Source organism: Nycticebus coucang, chromosome 14 (assembly GCF_027406575.1).
Source record: "Nycticebus coucang isolate mNycCou1 chromosome 14, mNycCou1.pri, whole genome shotgun sequence".
Classification (NCBI taxonomy): domain Eukaryota; kingdom Metazoa; phylum Chordata; class Mammalia; order Primates; family Lorisidae; genus Nycticebus; species Nycticebus coucang.
Genome location: NC_069793.1, coordinates 15,789,409 through 15,815,833, shown reverse-complemented (window position 1 = coordinate 15,815,833; position 26,425 = coordinate 15,789,409). Strand labels below are relative to the sequence as shown.

At 37.3% G+C, this 26,425-nt stretch overlaps 3 protein-coding genes across 3 annotated transcripts; 1 reads left to right on the top strand and 2 right to left on the bottom strand.

Moving 5' to 3' along the window:
• Positions 1-8,917: 8,917 nt before the first annotated feature.
• On the bottom strand, positions 8,918-9,856 carry LOC128565723 (olfactory receptor 1030-like). The gene has a single exon (XM_053562418.1). The coding sequence runs from the start codon at positions 9,854-9,856 to the stop codon at positions 8,918-8,920; it is 939 nt and encodes a 312-aa protein (XP_053418393.1).
• A 10,960-nt stretch (positions 9,857-20,816) lies between these two features.
• Positions 20,817-21,800, top strand: LOC128564313 (olfactory receptor 5M11-like). Its single transcript, XM_053559806.1, has one exon. The coding sequence runs from the start codon at positions 20,817-20,819 to the stop codon at positions 21,798-21,800; it is 984 nt and encodes a 327-aa protein (XP_053415781.1).
• Positions 21,801-24,251: 2,451 nt separating this feature from the next.
• On the bottom strand, positions 24,252-25,237 carry LOC128565763 (olfactory receptor 1020). The gene has a single exon (XM_053562473.1). The coding sequence runs from the start codon at positions 25,218-25,220 to the stop codon at positions 24,267-24,269; it is 954 nt and encodes a 317-aa protein (XP_053418448.1). The 5' UTR covers positions 25,221-25,237; the 3' UTR covers positions 24,252-24,266.
• Between the last annotated feature and the right edge of the window lie 1,188 nt (positions 25,238-26,425).

Sequence of the window (26,425 nt, the reverse complement as noted above, 5' to 3'; positions counted from 1 at the left end):
AAACATCTTTCCAAAAGTAATGTATTAATTTGCATTCCCACCAGCAGTGTACAAGTGTTCCCTTTTCTCCACATCCACGCCAACATCTCTGGTCTTGGGATTTTGTGATATGGGCTGATCTTACTGGAGTTAGATGATATCTCAAAGTAGTTTTGATTTGCATTTCTCTGATAATTAAGGATGATAAGCATTTTTTCATATGTCTGTAGGCCATGCGCCTGTCTTCTTCAGAGTTCTCTTCAAGTCCCTTGCCCACCCTGATATGGGATTGCTTGTTCTTTTCTTGCTAATACGTTTGAGTTCTCTGTGGATTCTGGTTATTAAAGCTTTGTCAGAGACATAACCTAAAAATATCTTCTCCCATTCAGAGGGCTGTCTGCTTGCTTGACTTACTGTGTTCTTGGCTGTGCAGAAGCTTTTTAGTTTGATCAGGTCCCAGTGGTGTATTTTTGATGGTGCTTCAATTACCCGGGGTCCTCCTCATAAAATATTCGCCCATGCTGATTTCTTCAAGAGTTTTCCCTGCATGTTCTTCTAGTATTTTTATAGTTTCATGTCTTAAGTTTAAATCTTTAATCCAGTGAGAGTCTATCTTAGTTAATGGTGAAAGGTGTGGGTCCAGTTTCAGTCTTCTACAGGTCGCCAGCCAGTTCATCCAGCACCATTTGTTAAATAGGTAATCTTTTCCCCACTGAATGTTTTTAATTGGCTTGTTGAAGATCAAATAACGGTAAGTAGCCATTTATTGGTTATCTATTCTGTTCCAGACATCTACTTCTCTGTTTTTGTGCTAGTACCATGCTGTTTTGATCACTATCAATTTATAGTATAGTCTGAGGTCTGGTAGTGTGATTCCTCCTGCTTTGTTTTTATTTCTGAATAATGTCTTGGCTATTCAAGGTTTTTTCTGATTCCATATCAAATGAAGTATTATTTTTTCAAGGTCTTTAAAGTATGACAGTGGAGCTTTAATAGGGATTGCATTAAAATTGTACATTGCTTTGGGTAGTATGGACATTTTAACAATGTTGATTCTTCCCAGCCATGAGCATGGTATGTTTTTTCATTTGTTAACATCTTCAGCTATTTCTTTTCTTAGAGTTTCATAGTTCTCTTTATAGAGATCTTTTACATCCTTTGTTAAACTCCCAAATATTTCATCTTCTTTGGCACTACAGTGAATGGAATAGAGTCCTTAACTATTTTTTCAGCTTCACTGTTGTTGGTATATATAAAGGCTACCAATTTATGAATGCTGATTTGTAACTTGAGACACTGCTATATTCCTAGATCACTTCTAAGAGTTTTGTAGTAGAATCCCTGGTGTTTTCCAGATATACAATCTTATCATCTGTGAAGCGTGAAAGTTTTATGTCTTCTGACTCTTTACAAATGCCCTTGATTACCTAAAACTTCCATTACAATGTTAAAGAGCAGTGGAGACAATGGGCAACCTTGTCTGGTTCCTGATCTGACTGGAAATGATTTCAATTTAATTCCATTCAATATGATGTTGGCTGTGGATTTGCTATAGATGACCTCTATTAGCTTAAGAAATGTTCCCTCTATACCCATTTTCCTAAGTGTTCTGATCATAAAAGGATGCTGGATATTATCAAAAGTTTTTCTGCATCAATTGAGAGAATCATATGGTCTTTGTTTTTAAATTTGTTTATGTGCTGAATTATATTTATAGATTTACATATATTGAACTAGCCTTGATACCCTGGGATAAAACCCTTTTGGTCATGGTGTATAATTTCTTTGATGTGTTGCTGGATTCTGTTTGTTAGGATCTTGTTTAATGTTTTTGCATCAATATGCATTGGTGCTATTGGTCTATAATTTTCTTTTCTTATTGGGTCTTTCCTGGTTTGGGGATCAAGGTGATGTTTGCTTCATAAATCATGTTCAGTAGTATTCCTTCTTTTTCTATATTTTAGAAAAGGTTGAGTAATATAGGTACTGGTTCCTCTTTAAGGGTTTGGTAGAATTCTGACCTGAAGCCATCTGGTTCCAGGCTTTTCATTTTAGGGAGATTTTGTATGGTTGATGCTATTTCAGAACTTAATATAGGGCTGTTCAACATTTCACTTGATTCTGGCTAAGTCTTGCAAGGTGACGTATTCCAAGTATTGGTCAATTTCCTTCAGATGTTCATATTTCTGAGAATAAAGTTTCTTGTAATATTCATTAAGGATTTTTTAATTTCTGAGGAGTCTGTTGTTATTTCGTCTTTGCCATTTCTGATTGATTAAATTAGAGATTTTACTCTTTTTTTTCCTGGTTAGGTTAGCTAAAGGTTTATCTATTTTATTGACCTTTTCAAAAAACCAATTTTTTGATTTATTGATCTGTTGTATAATCAATCCTTTTGTTTTCAATTTCATTTAATTCTGCTCTGATTTTGGTTATTGCTTTTCTTCTACTAGGTTTGGAATTGGAAAGTTCTTTCTTTTCCAGTTGCTTGAGACGTCCCATTAACTTGTTAACTTCCTCTCTTTCCATTCTTTTGAGGAAGGCTTGCAGTGCTATAAATTTCCCTCTTAGGACTGCCTTTGCAGTATCCCAGAGGTTATGATAATTCGTGTCTTCATTGTCATTTTGTTCCAAAAATTTGGTAATTTCATTCTTAATCTCTTCTATGACCCAGCTATCATTCAGCATAAGGTTATTTAGCTTTCATGTTTTTGTATGAGTATGCAGATTTCTGTTGTTACTGAGTTCAACTTTTATTCCATGGTGGTCCAAGAAGATGCAAGGAATTATTTCTATTCTGTTAAATTTACTGAGGTTAGCTCAGCTTCTTATTGGAGGATCTATCCAACACTGCCAAAGGAGTGTTAAAATATCCCACTATTATGAAGCTGGAGTAAATCAAGTTGCTCATGTCTGTTAGAGTTTCTCTTATAAATTGAGGTTCATTCTGGTTGGGTGCATAAATATTAATAATTGAAATCTCATCATATTGAGTATTGCCCTTCGAAAATATGAAATGACCGTTCTTATCCTTCCTTATTTGTTGGTTTAAAGCCCATTGTATCTGCAAATAGAATTGCAACACCTGCTTTTTTTCTGATTTCCATTTGCCTAAAACATAGATGACCATCCCTTCACCCTGAGTCTGTATTTATCTTTTAAGGTAAGATGATATTCTTGTATGCAGCAGATATATGGCCTGAGTTTTTGTATCCTGTCAGCCAACCTGTGCCTCTTTAAAGGACAATTTAAGCCATTCACATTAATGGAGAAAATTTATAAGCCTGGTAAAATTTTGGGTGTCAAGTTTTTCGAAAGTCCAGTGGATATTTTTAATCCTTTCACTACTGTGGAAGTTGGAATTTGATCAAAAGTTTCTGAGTGAGTTTACTTTTGTGGTGGAGGATTGCACTGGTCATTATGGAGGATAGGTCTGAGAATATCCTGGAGAGCTGTTTTAGTTAAGGCAAATTTCTTCAACTTGTGAATATCATTAAAGTATTTAATTTCTTCATCATAAATAAAACTCAGTTTAGCTGGGTACAGGATCCTGGGTTAAAAGTTATTTTGTTTTAGGAGATTAAATCAATGACCATCCTCTTCTAGCTTGAAAGGTTTCAGCAGAGAGATCTGCAGTCATTCTAATATTCTTCCCTTTGTAGGTTATGGTTTTCTTATGTCTGGCTGCTTTCAGAATTTTTTCCTTCATATTAACTTTAGTGAAGTTAATTATCATGTGCCTGGGGGATGTCTTATTCAGGTTGAGTTGTGCTGGGTCTGAAACTGAATTTCTATCTGCTATCTGAATTTCAGAATTTCTTGGCATGTCTGGAAAATTCTCTTTCATAATTTCATGAAGAAGAGCCTGTGTGCCTTGCGAAGCCACTTCGTCACCTTCAGGGATTCCTAGGAGTCGAATATCAGTTTTCTCTGAATTATCCCAGAGCTTTCTGAGAGCTTTCTCTCCATTTCTCTTCCTCTTTGAGAGTTTGGGAGCATTCAAAAGCTTTGTCTTCAATGCCAGAAATCCTTTCTTCTGCTTGCTCCATTCTGTTACTGAGTGATTCTACTGTATTTTTCAGATCTTGAGGGCTGCAAATTCATGTCTCAATGTGTCAAAATCTTTGGTGATTTTGTCTTTAAATTCATTGAATTCTTTTGACAAGTTTTGAAATGCTCCTGGAATTTCTAATTCCAACTTTTTCTCTACTCTATTAATCTTGTTTGCAATCCAAATTCTGAATTCGATTTTTGACATCTCGGCCATCTGTTTGTGAATGGGATCTCCAGTTGTATCTACTATATTTTTTCCTTGTGGGAGTTGATCTACTCTGGTTATTCATGTTACCAGAGTTTTTCTGCTGATTCTGCCCATGATTATTTTACACTGTTTGAATAGATGAGCAGATAAAGGGAAGTTGGTTTGGGGCCTCCAGGAGTAGTGATTAACCAGCTGTTTGCCCAAAAGCTGGGACTGGTGTCTGTACCTTTTCCCTTAGAGCTTTGCCAAGGACCTGTATAGTGCTACGACCTGAGAAACTGAGGACCTGCTTGGTGTGGTGGGGCTAAATGGCTCTGTCTTATTTTCAGTTGGTCTCTGTCCTACCCTAGTGAATCAGTTATTCTGGGTTGAAGTCTCAGCTGTGGAGAAATACCAGCAATTAAGTCACTCCGCACCCCCCCACACACAGGCAATAATTGGAAAAGGAAAATCAAATCTTCCCACAACCACACACCCACATGGATAGTCCTTGGGCGATTGGCCCAGTTCAAGAGGTCCAAATCAATTGTCTCAGTCAGCACCTACTTCAGGTGGGAGAGTTCAAAAGGTCTCCAGCAACTAGATTGTAGGGGTCTGCTGGCAACTCATATGACTTGCTCTGGTGTTCTGTGAGGTCAGGAGGACCCACCCAGCAAATAGATTAGTCTGGGAAGGTTGATGCCTCCTTCCCAACCTTGCACCTCTGTCACACCCAGTCACTGATAACCCCGCAGGGCTGTGACCCAGTTCCCTCCAGTTAGCAGATACTATAGGGGTTGCGCCTGCCTAAATCACAGGGAGATCTATGTCACCTCCCCAGAGATCCAGGCCACTGCTCTCTGCCACTATCCAGAAGAGGGAGGTGAGGCCTAACAACCTCAGGTGCTTAATGGAGGCTGGGGCAGTTCCCTCAGCTCCAGCTCCACCCCTGATTGATGTTGCTCACAGAACAGAACTATTCCAATGTTACCAGATGAAGAGGGTACCAGCACCTGTCACTGTCAGCCAATATGCAGAGAAGGGAATAGTTACACCAAACTCCATTTGTCAGAAGGCCAATGATTCTGGAGAACAGTGAGAGCGCCTCTCCAAGACTGTTCTTCCATTTCCAAAATCACAGTTTCATAAATAAAAATTAAAAACAAGAACTATATTAACTCTTTTCTTAAACAACAGTAATTAACACTTACCTTAAACAATAGTAATTGCCACAACCCATTACCTATAATAAACAGTAATTGACATAATTCATGACCCAAAGCAAAATTTCTATTTCAAAAGTTAATCTCCTACATGAATTGCATTAAACTATTCAAAATACACACTTTTCAGTTAAAGCTAAGTTCACAAGACAAGAAGAATGGGAGACATGAGGTACAAGTCACTTAGGACCTAAACTGACCAGGCCAGCTGTGTCCTGTAATCCCTAGCTTCACTGACTCCATCTTATTTTCACTACATGTGGCTTCATATATGTATTTGTCTCCTCACTATTCCTTTAACAAACTAAAGAGGATGATGTGTCATGGCTTTAGTATTTATTATGTGCATACCCAGAAAGCACTTCCACAAACTGAGTAAATTTTGGCCCTACTTAGACCTGCTCTGATGTTGTTAGTTTTTCACTCACTCATTCCATTGCTTGCTTTATTTTTCTTGAAATAACTCTTCATATGTCAAAGGCACACATCTGCCAGTTTGGAAACTGGCCCAGTCTGGACAGGAAATGATGATCAAAGCATGTAGACCCAAGGACAGCTCACAGAGCATGTTAAACCATATTCTACTGATGTTGGCTACCAAGACATGAGTGTAGGTCCAGGACTGAGAGAGTATAGTTAACTTTTTTTTTTTTTTTTTTTTTGCTTTCTCATTCTTGTAGATACTACTATGGGATAAATAAAGTAGGTTTCATGCAACATTCTCCACAGAAATAGAAAAAGAAATCTTAAAATTTGTATGAAACCACAGAGGACATAGAACAACCAAAGCCATTCTGAGTAAAAACAAGCTTCAAGTATCACACTTCTTGACATTAAAAGTCTACAAAGCTATAGAAGCCAAATTAGCATAGCACTTCAATAAAAAACGATACATAAACCAGTGGAACAGAACAGAGAAGTCAGAAATAAATCCATGTATTTAAAGCCAATTCATTTTTGGCAAGGATGCCAAGCACATACATCAGGAAAGAGCAGTCATTTAATAAATGGTGCTGGAAAAACTGGATATTCACATACAGAAGAATGAAATACAAACTCTTATCTCTCAGGACATACAACAATCAAATATAAATGGATTAAAGACTTACATCTAAGACATGAACTTGCTAGAAGAAAACATTGGGAAAATACTCTAAGACATTTGTCTGGGCAAAGACATTTTGTGTTAATATCTCAAACATATAGACAATAAAAACAAAAATAGACACATGCGATTTCATCAAGCTAAAACTCTTCAGCACAGCAAAGGAACAACCAACAGGATGAAGAGACTACCACAGAACGGGAAAAAAATACTTGCAAAATCACCAGTTGACAAGGGATTAATAACTAAAATATATAAAGAGGTCAAACAATTCAATAATAAAAGAATAAAAAAATGAAAATAAACAGATTTAAAAATGGACAAAAGGCCTGAGTAGACATTTGTTAAAAGAGGACATATAAATGGTTGACATATACATGAAAAATAAGTTCAGCATTACTAGCTACCAGAGAAATGCAAATCAAAACCACAAAGCAATATTATCTCATCCCACTTAGAATAGCTATTATCAAGATAGAAGAAAATAACAAATACTGATGAAACATGAAGAATGGGGAACCCTCCTACACTGTTGTTAGGGGTGGAAATTAGTACAGTGGAGTTATAGAGCTTCCTCAGAAAACCAAAAATAGAACCACCATGTCATCTAGCAATTCCACTACTGAAGATATCTCCAATAGAAAAAAAAGTCAGTCTGCATTCTCATATTGATTGTAACAGTATTCACAATAGCCAAGATATGGAGTCAACCTAAATGTCCATCAACTGATGACTGGATAACAAACATGTGGTCTATATACTTGTACATAATGGAATATTATTCAAACATCAAAAGGAATGAAATCCTGTCTTTCACAGCAACATGGATGGAACTGGAGAGCATTATGTTGAGAGAAATTACCAAGCACAGAAAGAAAAACTATAACAAGTTCTCACTCATATGTGAGAGTTAAAACAGTGGATCTCAGGAAAACAGGGAGATTGGTGGTTAACAGTGAGAGAGGGGATGAAGAAAAGTGCATTAACGAGGGTTAATTAGTATAAATACACAGAAGAAAGAATACTTTATGTCTGATAGATCAGTAAGGAGAATCTAGTTAACATTAATCAATACTACATTTTGAAATAGTTACAGGAAAATAATTTGAAGGTTTGTACTGTAAAGAAAAGATAAAAATTTAAAGTGCAGACATCCCAATTACCCTCATTTGATTGTATGACTGTATGAAATTATCATACATGCTCCAAAGTATGTGCCTCTGTGATTCAATAAAAAATAAAAAATAGAAATATAGAAAGTAATATAAATAATTTTGCAATATTTTAAGATAAAATTTGAACATTTCAAATGATATAATAAAAAGAAGTAAAATGTAATATACACATATTTATATTTATATATACATAAATAACAAGAAACAGGTTTTTATCTTTAAGAAAAATGTCTAAAATGAATAAGAAAAAAATATAAACACCACAATTTTAAAAATAGACAAAGCAGAGGACCTGGACTCCTTTGGAAAAAAATTCAAAGAAGCTATAAGCAAATGAAAATATTATCTTATGATCAATTATACATACGCATACACACACACCCCTATAAACATGGAGATATATATATATATACACACACACAGATATATGGATAAAACATCAAATCCACTTAAAGGTAACAGGGAACAGTATAATAATAAAATCATGGAGAGAGATACCACATCTTGATGAAATTTTTACTGGTAAAACAAGCAAAAAAACTGAAAAATCCTCCAAAGGAAATTTGGCATTGTTATAAAAAGCTTTACTAAAGAGAATCTTACTGGATCAATAATATCATTGTAATAATATATCTTAGAGTAATAGTAAAACCCATACTCAAATGATCCTCATTTTTATATAATTTGTATAAAGGAAAAAAGAAAAAAAATCCTCATGTACTATGATTGACGAGATTCTAGAAAATAGTTTAGAAGTTATTTATTTATTTATTTATTTATTTTGACCGGGGCTAGGTTTGAACCCGCCACCTCCGGCAAATGGGACCAGCACCCTACTCCTAGAGCCACAGGTGCCGCTATAAAAATTGAATGAATTATTATTTCCATAACATTTAATAATTCTTCTAAGAGTTTGCATCAGCAGGAGTACTATGGATGGGCTCATCTGTTTTTTATTGATTTTACAGAGCACTAATTATGCCTTGTGGTCTTGTGAGTATCTACGCATTCTCTTTTCAAGTTCATTGAGATAGCACTGTAAACTTTAGCTAATAATTTGACACATAATTCTAATCATATGCATGAATTATGAAAGACATAATTACTTAATAACAATGATGTGTTAATTTAAAATGCTCAGTATTTAGTCCGGTAATGAGGATATTTTATGTAACCTGTGACCAAAACATCTACATTATTTAATGAACAGTTTCTTTTCGATAAGTTTGCTTATTGCTCTTTTAACATCTTTGTTTCTTAGACTGTAGATCAACGGGTTTAACATAGGACTCACAAAGATATAAAAAACAGCTATAATTTTCCCCTGTTGTACAGATGCCTCAGAAGGGGGCCTCAGGTGCATACAGAACAGCGTCCCATAAAAGATGGTGACAGCCGTCAGATGGGAGCCGCAGGTGGAGAAGGCCTTGCTCCTGCCCTCAGCAGAGCGGATGCGCAGGATGGCTGTGAAGATGAAAATGTAGGAGACAAGGATGATGCTGAGAGAGCAGGTGAGGTTGGAACCAGCCACCACGAACATGGCCGTCTCTTTGACATAGGTGTCCGAGCAGGCGAGGACCATGAGAGGTGGGTCTGCACAGTAAAAGTGGTTGATCTCATTGGGTCCACAGAAGGACAGACGGAGCATCAGGATGGTTTGTGCCAGACCATTCACAAAGCCATAAATATAAGCAGCAACAACGAGAGAGAGGCAGGCGCATCTGGACATTTTGCTACCATATAGCAAAGGCTTGCAGATGGCCATGTAGCGGTCATAAGCCATGGCTGCCAGCATATAATATTCTGTGATCACCAGGGCAATGAAAAAGTGAAATTGTATAGCACAACCAATGAAGGAAATGGTCTTTCTCTTGGATAAGAAATGAACCAGCATCTGAGGAGTGACATTGGTGGCATAACAGAGATCAACAGAGGAGAGGTGACTCAGGAAGAAGTACATTGGAGTGTGAAGTTTCGAGTCACTTCTGATTAACAAAATCATGGTCACATTGCCGCTGACTGTGACAAGGTAGATGACTAAGAACACCACAAAGAGGACAGGTTGCAACTCAGCTCGATCTGTCAGTCCCAGGAGAATAAACTCAGTCACCATTGTATAGTTTTTCTTTAACATTGTGTGTACTTGGCTTCTAATGAGGTCTAAAGAAAAGGAAATAAAAATACTTGTGGCTTTTGTCATATAATCATTGCCCCATCTAATATTTTTTCCTCTTCTCTAAAACTTACAAATAAACAGCCTAGTGAGCATATGATTGATGCTTTAAACATCTAAGTTAAGATAGAGCTTCTTATATGCAAAGGCAATTATATTTCAAATGATTTTCTGTGAGTCTTTTCATACATGAAGAGCCTTATCTTTTATCTATTTGCAAGTCTTCATATGTGTTCATTGACATTTCCTTGAACACTGAAGGTAAACATTGCTTTTGTTTAAAATTGTAACCTTTTGCTTTACAATATACCTTTGGATGTGTTATCTAAAGCATCTGGCGTTGAAACTCGTCCACACTTTTCACAGGTGAGTGAACATAGGGGAGAGAAACTGATGTGTGGTGCTTTATAGAGCAAAGAAATCTTTACCTGCCCCTCTCAACCCAAGATCGTTTCCAAGCTGTTTCATTACTCTGTAGTATATTGTTCATTTTCTCCACTTTAGCCTGGGTGAAGGACTCAGCTACAAACGGGGTAGCCTAAATACTTCTTAACTTTTAAGACCCAGCTCAAGCCCTATTCATAATTGCTAAGTCATGGAAAAAGCCCAAGTGCCCATCGATCCACAAATGGATTAAAAAATTGTGGTATATGTACACCGTGGAATATTATGCAGCCTTAAAGAAAGATGGAGACTTTACCTCTTTCATGTTTACATCGATGGAGCTGGAACATATTCTTCTTAGTAAAGTGTCTCAAGAATGGAAGAAAAAGTACCCAATGTACTCACCCTTATTATGAAACTAATGTAGGACCTTCACATGAAAGCTATAACCCAGTTACAACCTAAAAATAGGGAGAAAGGGGAAAGGGAGGGGAGGGAGGGGGGAGGGAGGGAAGCAGGGGGATTAATGGGATTACGCCTGTGGTGCATCTTACAAGGGTATATGTGAATCCTAGTAAATGTGGAATGTAAAGGTCTTAGCAAAATAACTAAGAAAATGCTACAAAAGCTATGTTAACTAATGTGATGAAAATGTGTCAAACAATCTATGAACCAAGTGTATGGTGCCCCACGATCATACTAATGTACACAGCTATGGTTTAATAAAAATAAATAAAATAATAAAATAAAATAAATGTTAAAGATTTAAAAAAAAACAAAAAGATCTTTGTTTTGTGTATGTTTGCCCAACTGAGGTAAAAGTTGGCCATTGTAGAACAACAATAACTCTAAATTTTTTTAAATATGGGAGATGTACACACAGACACACTGAGTGCCTAGACAATATACATGTGCATGTTTATGTGGGGCACACACATGCACATGTTGTGATGCTACGAATGTTTATGGGGGACAATTAAGGGAAAAGGAGTGCATCCAAATGCTTCAGGGAAAGGGAGTAATTATGAAAAATTGGTTGAGAAACGTATCCTCAGACAAAAAAGAAATGAATTTATTTTAATTCTGCCTCATTCTAACATTTGTAAAATTAAGAAAAATATTATAACATGAATTCAATATGAGTTCTTTAAAATATGTAACAGATCATAGCAAAATAATAATCTTTTTAACTATACATCTGAGACCATACTTACAATATCATGAAGTGCATCTCCCAATATTTGGGCAGGATAAATGGGACCATGAAGACCATTATGGAAATATTGGCATCTTCCTTTAATGACACATATCCAGATTTGACAATGTTATACTGATAATAAGTTAATATTTTTTTTTTAACTACCATACCAGCACCAGGAAAAGGTCACTTTTCAAGGTAATTAGTAGATTCAACAGTCAAGAGATTGTCTATTATATTATCTTATTCTGTACAGAGGACTTTGGACTTACTGACAAAGGTAATCCTAAATCAGTGGAATCATAATTATTTGGTCTTTGTCTTTTTTTAAACTAATAGACTCCAACTAATTATTATTTTTTTTTTTTTGCAGTTTTTGGCTGGGTCTGGGTTGGAACCCACCACCTCTGGCATATGGGGCCAGTGCCCTACTCCTCTGAGCCACAGGCACCGCCGAGTCCAACTAAATTTTCATAATTATTTGAATAATAATTTCCAAATAGGAAAATATCATGTTTAGCACTAAAATGGTATTTTTCACCTCCCTCTATTTATTGAAATATTTGTCAAGATTCAAAATAGCTAACATCTCCATCATTTTACTGTGGGGAAATAAGGTAACACACTCCAGACAATGTAACTGAGTACTTGAGGGTAATAGCCTCACTTCTAAGAAAAGAACAGAGTATCCTACTGACTTGAGCAGAGATATCTCAGAGAGAAGCTTTGCACATGGACAGAAGTGGCTCTGGGGACATGTTAGCCTTTGCCCCCTGACATTCACCTTTCCCTGAGACATTCTCAACTAAATGCTACCACTGTTCAGACCCCCAAAGAGTTCTGAAGGTCGATCCTTGGCTTAAACAAGGGTGGTGCCTCCTTAGCATGGAGTCATGGTTCAATTTGAAGCGGAAAGATAAATTTAGAGACAGTTCCTTCATAACATATTTTTCATTAACTTTAAATAATTAGTATAGATGATGAGTCCCAAAGTGTTCCATTCTTCATGAAGGGGGTACAGAACATGACAAGATACAATGGCTATAATGATAAAGAGTAGCACTGTTTACTCAAAAGGAATCAGAAAGATTATGCAATACCACTCCTTTTTTTTCTTCACGAAGCCAAATTAACCAAGGTCAATTCCTGAGCCTCAGCAGAGTATTATAGTGACTGAGAGTTTGCAGTCACTTTCTCTGGATGTGAATCCAGGTTCCTGCTGTGTGGTTTGTGATTGTTCTTTCTGTGCCTTACTCTTCTCATTCATACAATTTGGTTAATAACAGGAGAATTAATTTAGGGGACATTTTAAAAATGTGTCTTCCCTGCAGTAAGCACTTCATAAGGTGTGACTACTAGTATTATTTAATGGATGATTCAGGTCTGGTCTAGGATGAGACTCACCATCAAAGCGTGAGCTTCTTTAGGGACAAGGATGTTACCTAATCTGGTTGTAGACTCAGGAAGCCCAGACTGGTGTTTTCCCAGTCCACACAGATGAAGTTAAAGTTCTCTTTGGTTGAGTCCACATTCCATTACGTAAACGCTCTGTAAACATCATTCTGTAAACACCTGTTGTGGGAATAGTAGCATTTTCATGAAGACATTTGCTAATTCACTAGAATATATTTCAGTTCAACTTATTTTTATTGATTAAAATATTTATTTCTATATTCCAAAATATTATAGTGTAATCCTACCTGAGTAAAAAGAGGGATTTTACAATGACAGAATGGAGAGGCCAAACCTGAAGAGCTTATAAGGGAACTGTCACTTTGGGACGAAATCCCTATGGTTCAATTATTGCCAGCAAAAATTCATTCAAATTATGAACAACCATTAGTTTTCCATTCCTCTGAAAATCCTAAGCTCATTGAGGAGCATCCATTTTGCTCACTGTCCCTGGTGATTAGGGAACTGAATCTCCTAAGAATGATGAAGTAATGGGAATCTTTGTTTGTTTTACTTTAGTCTTGAAAGACTTAACAATATTTCATCTTGGGAAAACATCGAGTTCCCTTCCTTGCAGTCTGTGAGATAGAACAGTAGATAATAGAGCTTTGGAATCTAGAAAAGTATTGGAAGATCAATTAACTTTTGCTGAACTTGGACTAGTTATTTACTGATTTTGAGCCTTATACCTTTATCTTTTTAATAAGGGTGATAAAACACAGCTAGGGAACATTGTGGATATTCAGATAACACTGATGTGCTGGTCATTGTCTCTTTACCACTCCTGCCCAGAGCTATCATCTTTTCTGCTTTGCGTTGTCCACCTGGAGTTTAACGCCTATGGATTACACTACATCAACACAGCTTTTTGGTGTCTGGTTTCCAGACTGACTTTGCACATTAAATCAAAACTGAGAAGGAGAGAGCAGTAACTCAGTTCGTTCTCATATCTTCCCAGCTTCAATGCAACAGGAATATGTGCTAATATGTGTGCTAGAGTGCCTGCCTCCCTCCAAGGAGAACTCCTGGGGTGTGTGGCTAAGGGTGGAAACTGTTTTCTACGGTCAGCTTCCATGTGTCAGTTTCCTGAGCTGATTTCTTTAACCATGCCTATATCCCCTAGCTTTTCACTGGATTCCCACAGCTAAACCATGTGTGTAGAATTTTGTTTATGCTGCATCTCTGATCCAGATAGTAGTTAGTCAATAAGGGTTGCAGTGGAGGCAGTGTGGGAGGTAGACAGATAGACTTCTCAGCGGGGTACCTCAATCCTGAGGTATCCAGAGGAAAGTGCAGGTAGGCAATCCCTGGGGCTCATCAAAACCTCTGCTGAAGATGAAAAGAGGCCTGAAGGTGCCCAGACAGGCTGAATTAGGGTTAGGCATCGGAGGAGAGTCAGCAGGTGGGAGGGATTAAGCTCTCTGAATTTTTGATATGTAGTTAGATTAGGAAAACTGGTTTACTTCCCCTGATAGAATAGGACAGAGTTTCTGCCTCCCCCTTCCTAAATACACACTATCAGCTGTCTGTTCTGTTAGCAACCCCCTCCCGTTTACCCAGCCTCTCTCTCTCTATATCCAATCTTCCTGAGGATTTGGGATTCTTTCAACCCTATCTTTTAACACTTTTACATTTTGTAGATGCACCTTTGTTAGAAATGAATAAAAGCCTTCTAAGGAGGCCAGAGAAGGCTGCATTTTCTTGATTTACTCATCCTGAGTTAATGTAAGTCTTCTCCACTTTCAGATATATGTTATAAACTGGCGTGAGTTATTTATTTTCAGCGTAGTTTTTCCAGCGGGCTTTCAAACCAGGTCGAGTTAGTACCCAACAACCCCTGACAAGACAGTAGCAGTCATAATTATTGTAACAATTTGATACACCTCCTTCTGGATCCTAATTCAATTAAGGATCACACATCAGTGTCTAATACTAAAATTACCTTAGCATTATTACAGGCATGTTTGGACTTGAGAAGATGGCTAAGACATGTTTTTTTTGCTCCTTTGCTCCGAATTGAAATCACTCAAATGCAGCAGAGCATCAGGCTCAGCCTCTTTCCCATCCTCTCCTTTCCAGATCCATGACCAGCCTCAGCATCTGTTCATTTGTTACAAAGAGGAGAAGAGGATGCTTTGAGTTAATAGCCAGGAGGTTTTGATAACTCTTTTCACCAATCTACATTCACACAACAGAAGTAGGGTTTTGGCAGGTGCTGGGAGATCATCACAAAGGGCCCTTCAGACTGTTCCTTCCAGTCTTCCCTCAACCCTCTTTTTTGTCACGCTTGGTACCCCTTTACAAGTATCTATGAATTCCAGAAATCTCTGAGTCATCTTTAATTTCTTCCTCCCATTTCCAATGTTTCCCATGGCCAAATGTTCTCCATAAGTTTGACTATCTCAAAAATCAAATTTTCCTACAGTCAAAAGAAGAATACAGAAATTGACTCATTGCAAAGGAACATCAAAGAAGCTTGCAATTATACTTTGAAAATATGAGAGATCCTTTTTCAAAAAATCTCACGGAATTTTATTAACTTATTTCTTAATGTAAATGGAAACTTTAAGAAATAGCTATGAATGGAAAGTGCATGGTGCATGGAAAACAAGTGATGGCACTGAGTTTTTTTATCTTATCAACCACTATCAGCCTAGTACTTGATACTACCCTTTTTGCCTAGAAACCCTAATAGTTTTGAGTTCTCCCCTTGAGCCTTATCCACATAAAATGTTTGCACATATGTAATTTTTGTGTCTATTTTATAATCATAAATTCTATAATTGTCCTTTTGACATAATTATCATAAACATAATTACGCACTAAACATCTTAATAAACCCATGCGTTTTGGGGTGTTTTCAGATCCAGGCCATAAATATCTAAAATAATATTATTTTTATGTGAAACCAAATTGTTACTGTATCCTTGAAAAAAGAATTACTTAATTCCTCTGAGTGTCAGACCTTTCATCTGTAAGAAATAATATCTATATCATAAGGACATTTCAACTGTTTATTAAACTTTGTTTTTCTTTGGCAATAAATATGGATAACCACTTGAAAATGCTTAGCACAGTAGTGGCTGTTATCTAATAAGTACTTAAGAAATGATAATAGCCCTCATACTAAGAAAGTTTTAAATGTATATGTTCTATCACTAGATAACAGATAATGTGAAAATGCAGCCTTGTTTCATTGTTGTTGTTGTTGTTGCAGTTATTATGGCCGTTTTTAGCTGGTCTGGGCCAGGTTCAAACCCAGCACCCTATTCCTTGAGCCACAAATGCCACCCAAATGCAGCTTTTTTAATTCTCTGCAATTGCTTCTTTCGTCCATTCAGCTGAACACAATTTCAATTATCATTATTATTTTTTTTGAAATAGAGTCGGCACTCAGTCACCCTGGTAAAGTGCTGTGTCATCATCATAGCACATAGCAACCTCAAACTCCTCAGTTCAAGCAATCCTCCTGAGTAATTGAGACTATAGATGCCCACCAGGAACCCCAGCTAATTTTTCTATTTTTAGTAGAGACAGGGGTCTCACTCTTGCTCAGGCTGGTCTCCAGCTCCTGAGCTCAGGCAATCCACCCACCTCAGCCTCTCAGAGTGCTAGGATTATAGGCGTGAGCCACTGCGCCCGGCCTCAAAATATTTTTTTATAGTAAATCTTCTATAAATCTAATCAATTCTATTTGTCCAACCTGAATTTAGGAAACTCCAGAGATAATTTCAACCACCAAAAGTGTGCACACAGAGTTTATAAGGTAGAAGTTTATAGTAAAAAACATTTGTAAGATCAACAATGGGTTAATTGCTGGTGAACAAATTCATACTCAAAGTTCTATAATGAACACGGTGTTATCACTTTGAGTGAGGAAACATTTCTTTGTCAAACATTAATTTCTCCAAACTAACATATTTAATCAAAATTTCACAGTAGCTTGGCTTCATGACTGTTTGAAAATATAAGAGGTAATATTACAGTAAAGCTTTCACCCATTTCAGTTAATCAACTAGACAGAAACACATTGTTCAAAATAACAAAGAGTATATGCTGGATATTTTTAAGACTGTGGCAACAGTCTTTCCCCACACTAATATGTACTTTTTATTTATTCTTTGCATGTTTATAGAAACTAGTATATAAATAATTTGCAGGTTTCTCTCTTTCTTTAGAAAAAAATTATGATAACCCAATACGTGAGTCCTTATATCAAGACTTAATTACATATTACATGGAATTGTGAATAGTGTTTCTTTTAGGGAGTGGCTTTGGGGGTAGAGATTTAAGTAACTCCTTTGGAACTTTAGGAGCTCAAATTCCCAGTCATTCACATCTTACTACTGTTTTCCCTTCTTTTGAGTCCATTAGCAATGGGGAAGTGAGACTTAGATTTACATCTGGTGTTGCTCTCCAGTCATGTTTGGCCTCCATTCTGCCTGGTTTGCATTTTCTCTGCTGTCACTCATGATAAGCACATCTCAGGGCCATGTCTCTCTCGGCTAGATACAGCCTGCTAATCTTCCCTGCTGACCTAGCTGCAGCTTGGTTTTCCCAGGAGCTACAAATCTCTCTGATATGTTTACCTTTAGGTCCATTCTAGGAAGTCTGTGATGTATGACTCAGCTTCACAAGTTCAACATGTCCAGATCGTGGAATCTTAGCTATTGGTCATCAACTCTTAGCTATTTTCTTACTCCCTATAGGGCCCTGATGGAAATTTAAGTACTGTCCATGCCACGTGGAAACTGAAGAGCATAGACATATTGGCTTAAAATCTAAATTGGAACTTAAATAACCTGAGCCCAAAGTTGACTTTGCTTTGGCAAATTTAATTCAGAGCCAAAGTCTAGTGCAGCAAAATCGAGACAATCAGTCTCAGAGAGATATTCTAGAGCTTTTCTTTTTTTTGTTTTTTGCTTCATCTTTCCACTCATGCTCTTTTCCTTCCATGCTGAAGAGCCACACTTTGAGTTTTTGGGTTTGTTTTTTTTTTCACACTTTGAGTTTTTTACTTTCTTTTTGTTTAATCTATGTTTTTCATGTTGAGTATTAATGGTCCAAGAGAGTAATACTGTCTTAATCATATTAAATGTATAGTATATTATGTTATTAATATTGTTATTCAAGTAGTAGTATTATGAATCTGGCCCAGTGATACTAGAACTTTTTATTTCAAATATTAATGTAGATAGGATCCAAAAAGGAATGAGCTAATATATCTCTTCAATCATAAATTAAACATTTGTTTGTATAGTTGGCCTATGCTAGTATGAGCCAATTTAATTTAAACTAATCATCATTTAGTTATCTATTCAGTAATTCTTCAGTGAACATTAGCTATGCACATAAAATGTTGTGTTGATCTTCATGGGGATACTGAGATGAACTTGGCATTATAGTCTATCTTCAGAGTTTCTGAAGTCCAGTAGAAGAAATAAAAAAGTCAAAAAAGGAGACAAATAGTACCAGAGAGGTAGAGGAAAATCACCATGGACATTCAGAAGTAGAAAAAAACTATTCTAGCTGAGGATATAATGAACAGAGCCACGGAAAAAAATCTATAGACTGGGATGGAAGGGAATTATTTTATCTTGCCTTTTTGTATAAACATGGAATACTTTTTATCTGCAATAATTCCAATAGCAAAATCTATCCCAGGTGTTTGGGGATTTACTGAAAAACACCATGTATTTCTAATGATAAACTCCATTAAGATGAGATTTTCATAAACACCTCTAGAGGGAGCTCTAAGTGATTTCTTGATTAATGCTTTAGGGATGAATCTCCCAAGCTTAGCCATTCAGGTATAAATCTTCCCACTGTGGAGCCTTTTGAAGAGGAGCAGAAATTACTATACCTTCACAGGTAAGTCTTGACGTTTTGGAAATCAAGAACTCATGAGAAATTTGGTTTGATTTCTTTTTCATTCTTTTGATCACAAAGTGGAATTAGCTGCATCCCTCAGAATCTTCACACTGAGACAAAACCACAGACAGACAAGCCCCAGGCTCTTTCTGGCAAAGCAAGCAGGGGACTAGTCTTGCATTAGGATGTCAGGTAGGCCCTGCAGCTATCTCTGACCTTAGTCACAGATCCATTATTCGTGACACAGCTAAGAGTTACAGAGGACCTACAAGTTTAGCTTCAGTCAATTCTTGTAATTCAAAAATGTAGGCGTAGTTCTCTACTAACTTAGGTGTGAATATGTGGTAAATAAAGAAATATAGTTATTCTTTTAAAGGTGTAAGCCTTCTATGTTATTCTGCTCTTGAAAATTTTGCTTTAGTGAGTAAGGACGGCTGATTCTTGCAGTCCTGGGTCAACTTCCACCTCATTTCCAATAGTGTAACCTGCAAGTTTTAACCATTAATATGCTAAGGTTGGGGTCAGGCACTATTATCACTAAGTTTATTGCTAAAAAGAAAAACAAAAACAATTAATTTTTTTTTTATTTCACTGATTCTGATCATGCTTCCTTCTATGCATTCTTCACATAGCAAAAGTTTTTTGGTAGGAACTTAGTCTCTGGGATAATGTTGGAGATGTAAGATATCTATGTACAATGGAAAATCTGCTGATATAAGTTGGCTAATTGACCTCATTGATTCACCCACTTATTCAGCTAATGGTTACTGTGCAGCTACTACAATTCAGTAATTTGTCTAAGTGCGAGGGACATGGCAAAAATAATGTTCCTGCCCTCATATGACTAACATCGTAATAAAAAGGACAACAAAACTTATAAAAATAATTTCAGAAGTTATAAATTATATGAGGAAAAATAAATCATGATTTAAGAGTCATTTGGAATAGAGCTCACCTAAACAAGAGATAAAGTGATGGCTTTCCGTGGAAGCATTATTGAAGAGAGGGATCTAAATGAGGTGATAAAATGAGTCACTGAAAATTGGGGGAAAGAATATCCTAGGCAGAAAGAATAGTGTATGCAAAGGCCCAGATGTGGGAATGTTCTCAGCATGAACAAGGAACAGCTAGAAGGCCAATGTAACAGGAGAAGGACTTAAGAGAAAAGGGTATAGGAAAAGTTTAGGGGGTGGAGTGGAGACATCACATAGGTCCATCTATATTCTGATAAGAAGGTTAGCTTTTAGCCCAACTATGATGGTAATTCTTGGATTATATTATTAAGTCAGTGATGTGCTATGATTTATGTTTACAAAATATCACTGGCTGGTGCTGGAGAATAGAGGATTTTAAGTGCGGAAGAATGGAGACTACTGCAAGAGATAATTTTATGAAATAAAAAAATTGTTAGATGAAGAAAAAAATCCAAATGAGCAGCTGTTGATTGTGGGGGAGGAAGGGGGAATTGGGATGGAAAGAACATCAAGGGACCGTGGGAGTCTGTTGGAGAGTGAGAAAGGACGAAGAAACTGAGCTTGAATTTGTACACGATAGGCTTTCAAGAAATACACAATCCTCCAATTTACAGAAGGTTCATCTTTGATGTTAATAACGGAACCAGTCTAGAGGCAGTCACTCATTCACCCCATTCCCAGATCAAGTACTTGTGTCATCGTCAGACCATGGCCATACCATATTTGAGAATTGAGGGTTCTGGTTCTATAGTTAGGGACACCCATGAGCTGAGCCAAATTCCATGCATATTAGCCAAGTGGAAGGAGACGTTACAGAACTGCCAGCACAGTGTGTGTGGACTTCAAACTCTTGTACTGTCTGCTTTAACCAGTCCCACCACCAACTTGAAAGCATCGACTGCTGAAATCTTCCATCACTGAGGGAAACAGCCTTTGCAATTCTCATTTCAAAGCCAGGTTGCTTGATTTTGCCTCTTCTTAGATTGCATATAATTTATCCCTATTTTTCTTTCTGACACACTCTTCTGTCTTATTAGAAACTATGAGGATGAAGATAGATCCCAAACACAATGGAACTGAGGCAACCGAGTTTATTCTTCTAGGACTGACCAGCCGGCCTGAGCTACAGCCCATTCTTTTTGGGGTGTTTCTTCTGATTTACCTCATCACCCTGACTGGGAACTTTGGGATGATTTTGCTAATCAGATTGACTCCCCGATTGCAAACACCCATGTATTTTTTCCTCAGTCACTTAGCATGTGTGGATATTTTTTATTCCACTAACGTCTCTCCTCAGATGCTTGTTAATTTCTTATCTGAGAGGAAAACCATTTCCTACGCCGGGTGTCTGACCCAGTGTTTTGTTTTCGTGACCCTGCTCCTTACTGAGTATTACATGCTTGGGGCCATGGCCTACGACCGCTATATGGCAATCTGCAATCCCCTACATTACAGCAGCAAAATGTCCAGCCCCGTTTGCATCTGCCTGGTGACTTTCCCCTACCTCTGGGGCTCCGCAGTGGGCACAATGCAGGTAATATTGACTTCCCACTTGTCTTTTTGTGGACCCAACACCATCAACCATTTCTACTGTGCTGATCCACCCCTCTTAATGCTGACATGCTCTGACACTTACATAAAGCAAACTGCCCTGTTTGTGTCCGCAGGGATTAACCTCACAAGTTCTCTGCTCATCATCCTCATCTCCTACATTTTCATTTTCATCACCATCATGAAGATCCGTTCTAGTGAAGGACAGCGTAAAGCCTTCTCCACCTGTGGCTCCCACCTGACAGTTGTCACTATGTTCTACGTGTCCCTATTCTGCATGTATCTGAGACCAGCAAATAAGAGATCTGTAGAGCAAGGGAAAATTGTGTCAGTGTTTTGTATTTTTGTGAGTCCCATGCTGAATCCATTTGTATATAGCCTGAGAAACAAGGACGTGAAACAGGCTTTGAAAAGAGTATTTATGAAAAAACTTGGTAAAATGGAGAAAAGTTCAGTATCTACAGTCTCCCAATAAAAGATATTAGATAAATAAAAAAAATAAAATAAAAAGTATCCCTCATTTTTTTTTCTTGAATGCAATTCTCTGGGATAAAAAAAAAAAAAAGTATATTTTTTTTATAGGCATAGCTTGGGATCAAGTGAAAGTCTGACGGGAATCAAGCATTTCCACCTGACAATTTTCTCCCTTATCTCTGCATCTTTCCATCCTAGCAAATGCAACATAATATTTTCTACAGAAAAACAAATGGCACCACCTTTTCACTAGATTCCTCTCAGGGGATGAAACTAATGGACAAACTCTGGGACAGAGAAATGATGCCTAGTTCTTAGTAGCCTATAGCCCAACAGGCATATCTTATATATGGTGACAGTTTGGTTAAATACTGAATGTCTTTTTAGCAATTGATTCAATTACAATATCCAGAAAGCTAACTAGCTCATCCTTTTTCTCTTTTATTTGTTTCCAGTATAAAGAAAACTTGAATTTAAAAAAAAAAAGAAGGAGAAAAGCAGAAGGAGGAGAACAGTAGCAAGTGGGACAGTGGCTGAGGCAAATAATGAATGAGCTCTCTCTACGCAAATGGGGACCCACAGAGGTTTTACCCAGGCTCATGGGAAAATTACTCATCTAAATTCTGTCACACAAACTCCATACTCCTTCACAATCAGGCATGCTGAACAATTAATATAATGAGTAAAGACAATGTTTATATGTTAGTTAAGTAGTTTGACAGAGACAGACCATTGTTATGGTTTGGAGGATGAAGTATGAGGCAAGATCATCAACACACAGTAAAGTGCTGAGGGATTTTCTTTAATTGTATGAAGAAGTTCAAGTGGAGAACACAGTGAAGAAACAGTTAAATCTAACCAAGTTGGTATCTCGTCAGAAGAGTTGAGTAAAGGGAACATGGGCCACTTTCCTTACACTGGTTTATTTTAAAATTTTTAAAGGATAAACATTAAAGCAAAGAACTAGAACAAAAGGAAAATTGAGTAAGAATACAAGGCATGAAACCGTTTTGGATGTCTTTGAGAGAAACCATGATTAACAGTTGGAAGTGGAAGTTATGGGAATATGAGAGGATTGTGGTAGATGCTCAGGATGTGATAAATTTTCCTTTGTGCTTTCTAATAAATTTTTAGGGAGGAGGTGGTGTCATTCAGAACACTGATATTCTCTATCATTATCTAGAGTGGATGGTGAAATAAAAAAAAATATAAAGATTAAACAGTTACCTGATTCCAAACGATTCCATAGACCTCCCTCAAAATGTCATCTCCTCAAAGAAGGCTGCTATCCACTTACTCCAATACTGGTGGTTCCATACCCCACTATAACAAGCAATAGATAGAAAATTTAATTTGTCAAATGTTTTTTGAAAACTTTGTGAAACCTTGGGAGGCATAGAGATAAAAAGTTAAACAAACTTGACTACTACCATCCCAATATTTCAATATTTATTCTAATAATTCAAAAGGCAATAAAATATTCCACCATTATCTCTGAGGTTGTCTTAGTATTATAATGCCTGTAAGACTCTTTCACACATCTACTTTGTGCTCTTGGCATCCATCAATGTGAGTGGAGCAGTGTTACTGTTATTCTGGATGTTGTGGTGCAGCACCCAGATTTGTCTCTCAGAGCGAAAATACTCATTTCCCTGGTTTCCAGGTGTATTCTGCACTGACAGTTGAACTGACAATTTATTTTAATTCTTTCTCCTAGCCAAAATAATACCCCTTCTAAACAAGTAATGCACATCCAAAACTGGCCCTTTTTTCTCAATTTGGGACATCTCTAAAGGGCTATATCAGATCCAGAACCCCATGTAGAATTGTCTGTTTGCTGCGACTTCGTCACCACCATTCAACTTCTGCTTAATCCTGCTTCCCTCACAATACAGACATTGTTCCTGAGAACACTCCCCAATAAACTTCCTACAAAGAAATGTTTTTATTAGAGTTTTTTTGCCAGGAACTCAACGAATGACACTAAGGCATATGTAGCAAAACTTAGCTTGAAATAAACTAAATGTTGAAATTGAAATTGAAGCCCAGGTTAGCCAATTTCAAGTGTTTTGATACCTTTATCAGATACCACCTTCATCCACTGTATTTATTCATCAGATGATCTTGTGTATACATATGATGTAGGGCAATACATTTCACAAACTCATCCTGGAGAAGGTGCTGCATACCTCTTTGCTGAATATCACTATGGCCACCTTTAGAATACTCCCTTTGGCCATCTGGCAATGATAGTGATATTCAGCAATGAGGTATGTAGCACTTTTTCTAGGCTGAGTTTGTAGCTTCATTCATGAGTTTGTAGTCTCATATTTAAGACTCAAAGAGATTAAGAAGTATATCTCATTTTACATCATCTATTCCAGCACAGAGAAAGAGTTTAAGCAATCAGACAAAATTGATATGAAAATATATTTTCTTCTACATGACAAGATGATGGTAACAGGCTTTACAGTCTATATCGCTGTATGATCTTCTTTAAAGCCTCCTTCACATCCTTATTTTTCAAACTGTAGATAAGGGGATTAAGCATGGGTATGACTACTGTATAAAAGACAGAGACAACCTTGTCTTGCTCCATAGAGTAGCTAGATGTGGGTCGCAAGTACATGAAGAGAATAGTCCCAAAGAATATGGTGACAGCCATGAGGTGGGAGGCACAGGTGGAGAAGGCTTTATGCCTGCTCTCTGTTGAAGGCATCTTCAAGATGGCAATAAGGATGCACAGGTAGGAAATGAGGACAATCATCACACAGCTGATGACATTAAAACTGGAGAAAGCCATGATTACGATGCCATTGATGTGGGTGTCAGAACAAGAGAGTTTGAGCAGGGGCGGGGTGTCACAGTAGAAGTGGTTGATCCTGTTAGAGCCACAGAAGGACAGTCTGAAAGTCATCCCTGTGTGTATGGCTGCATTTCCAAAGCCTGCCAGAAATGAGGTAGCTATGAGCAAGAAGCAAATCCTCCCAGACATGAGAACCGGATACAGCAGGGGGTTCCATATGGCTGCATAGCGGTCATATGCCATCATGGCCAACAGGAAGCATTCGGTCCCCAGGAAGGAGCCAAAGAAGTAGAACTGGGCAGCACATCCTTTAAAAGAAATGGCCTTATTCTCAGCCACGAGGTTCACCAGCATCTTGGGAGTGACAGAAGAAGAGTAAGAGGCATCAACAAACGACAGGCTGCTGAGAAAGAAGTACATGGGGGTGTGGAGACAGGGATTGATCTTAATAAGTGCGATCATCCCCAAATTACCCACCATGGTGGTCGTGTAGATTGTCAGAAACAATGCAAAGAGGACACCTTGTAGATCTGGATTGTCCGAGAGTCCCAAGAGAATAAATTCTGTCACTTCTGTTTGATTTCTGCCCCAGGCTTCTTTCATGTGTCTGATCATTTGAGGTGCAATAAGAGAGAAGACGGAACATACAATTAGGCCAGATGAATACACAACAGGGCTATAAATACATTTTCGATGAAACATATACATTCCAACAGAACAATGAAAAATGAAAAGCATGGTAAAAAGTATATTGGACTTGATGTCAAATCCAAAGATTGTATCTGAGTACTGTGTATGCTGCCACCTAACTAGTGACTTTGAGACAAGTGATCTGACATACACTAACTACATTCATTTCAAGTATTAACTATTTATTGAATAATTAAAGTAGCTTATTCTTTATTATTTTTCTTTTTTGCAGTTTTTGGCTGGGGCTGGGTTTGAACCCACCAACTCCAGCATATGGGGCCGGCGCCCTACTCCTTTGAGCCACAGGTGCCACCCTAAAGTAGCTTATTCTTAAGATGTGACTTTCTTAATTATTTTGTGATAAATAAATTGTTACATTAGCATACACTTCAGACACAGCTGGAGAAAGTTGACAGAATGAACTCAGTACTGGTGAAATAAATTTAAAATATTGAAAGTTAACAAAATTAATCAATAGTACCAGACACGGAAAATAGCTGAATGTCCTGGGGTAGTGGGGGAAGAGCTTTAAAAAAAATAAACTTGTTCATAATCTTGGGCTGATACTTGTTTCTCTCTTTCACTGATTTGTAGTAAGTTTCATATATGATGATGAGTACAATGACACTTTAAAAGTGTTCTATTATTCTATACATTATTGACTAGGTCTCTTTATTGACTAGAATGGCCAAGGGAAGGAATAAAACATATTCCCATGCAGCCACCATTGCTCAAACCCCATCCCAATTTTATAAGTTAATATCTACAAAGAAAAAAATTGGTTAAATTGCAAGAATTTCCATTAATTCACTCGGATATTTAGAGAATCATATAGTAAATACCAGTAGACATCCCTGATGAGGATGAGAGAACCAGCCAAGGCAGTGACACTCAGGGTCACAGGCTCACAAGAGAACCAGACAACATCAGTAGTGGCAAGTGGAAGTTTTCAGCTACCACACTGAATATGGGAGATAATTTAATAACAAGTAATCAAAAATGTAAATCAGATTCACCACTTGCAAGTTGGAATGAAGCCAAAGACAAAAAGTGAAAAAAAAAAAGGAAACTCCGAGTAGACACCCAAAGCAGATCTTCCAAGTTGATGTTTAGACAATGGCACCAGTGAA

Bases quoted from the DNA above. Each gene is read 5' to 3' on its own strand.
- LOC128565723 (XM_053562418.1), bottom strand. From the start codon at position 9,856: ATGTTAAAGAAAAACTATACAATGGTGACTGAGTTTATTCTCCTGGGA.
- LOC128564313 (XM_053559806.1), top strand. From the start codon at position 20,817: ATGAGGATGAAGATAGATCCCAAACACAATGGAACTGAGGCAACCGAG.
- LOC128565763 (XM_053562473.1), bottom strand. From the start codon at position 25,220: ATGATCAGACACATGAAAGAAGCCTGGGGCAGAAATCAAACAGAAGTG.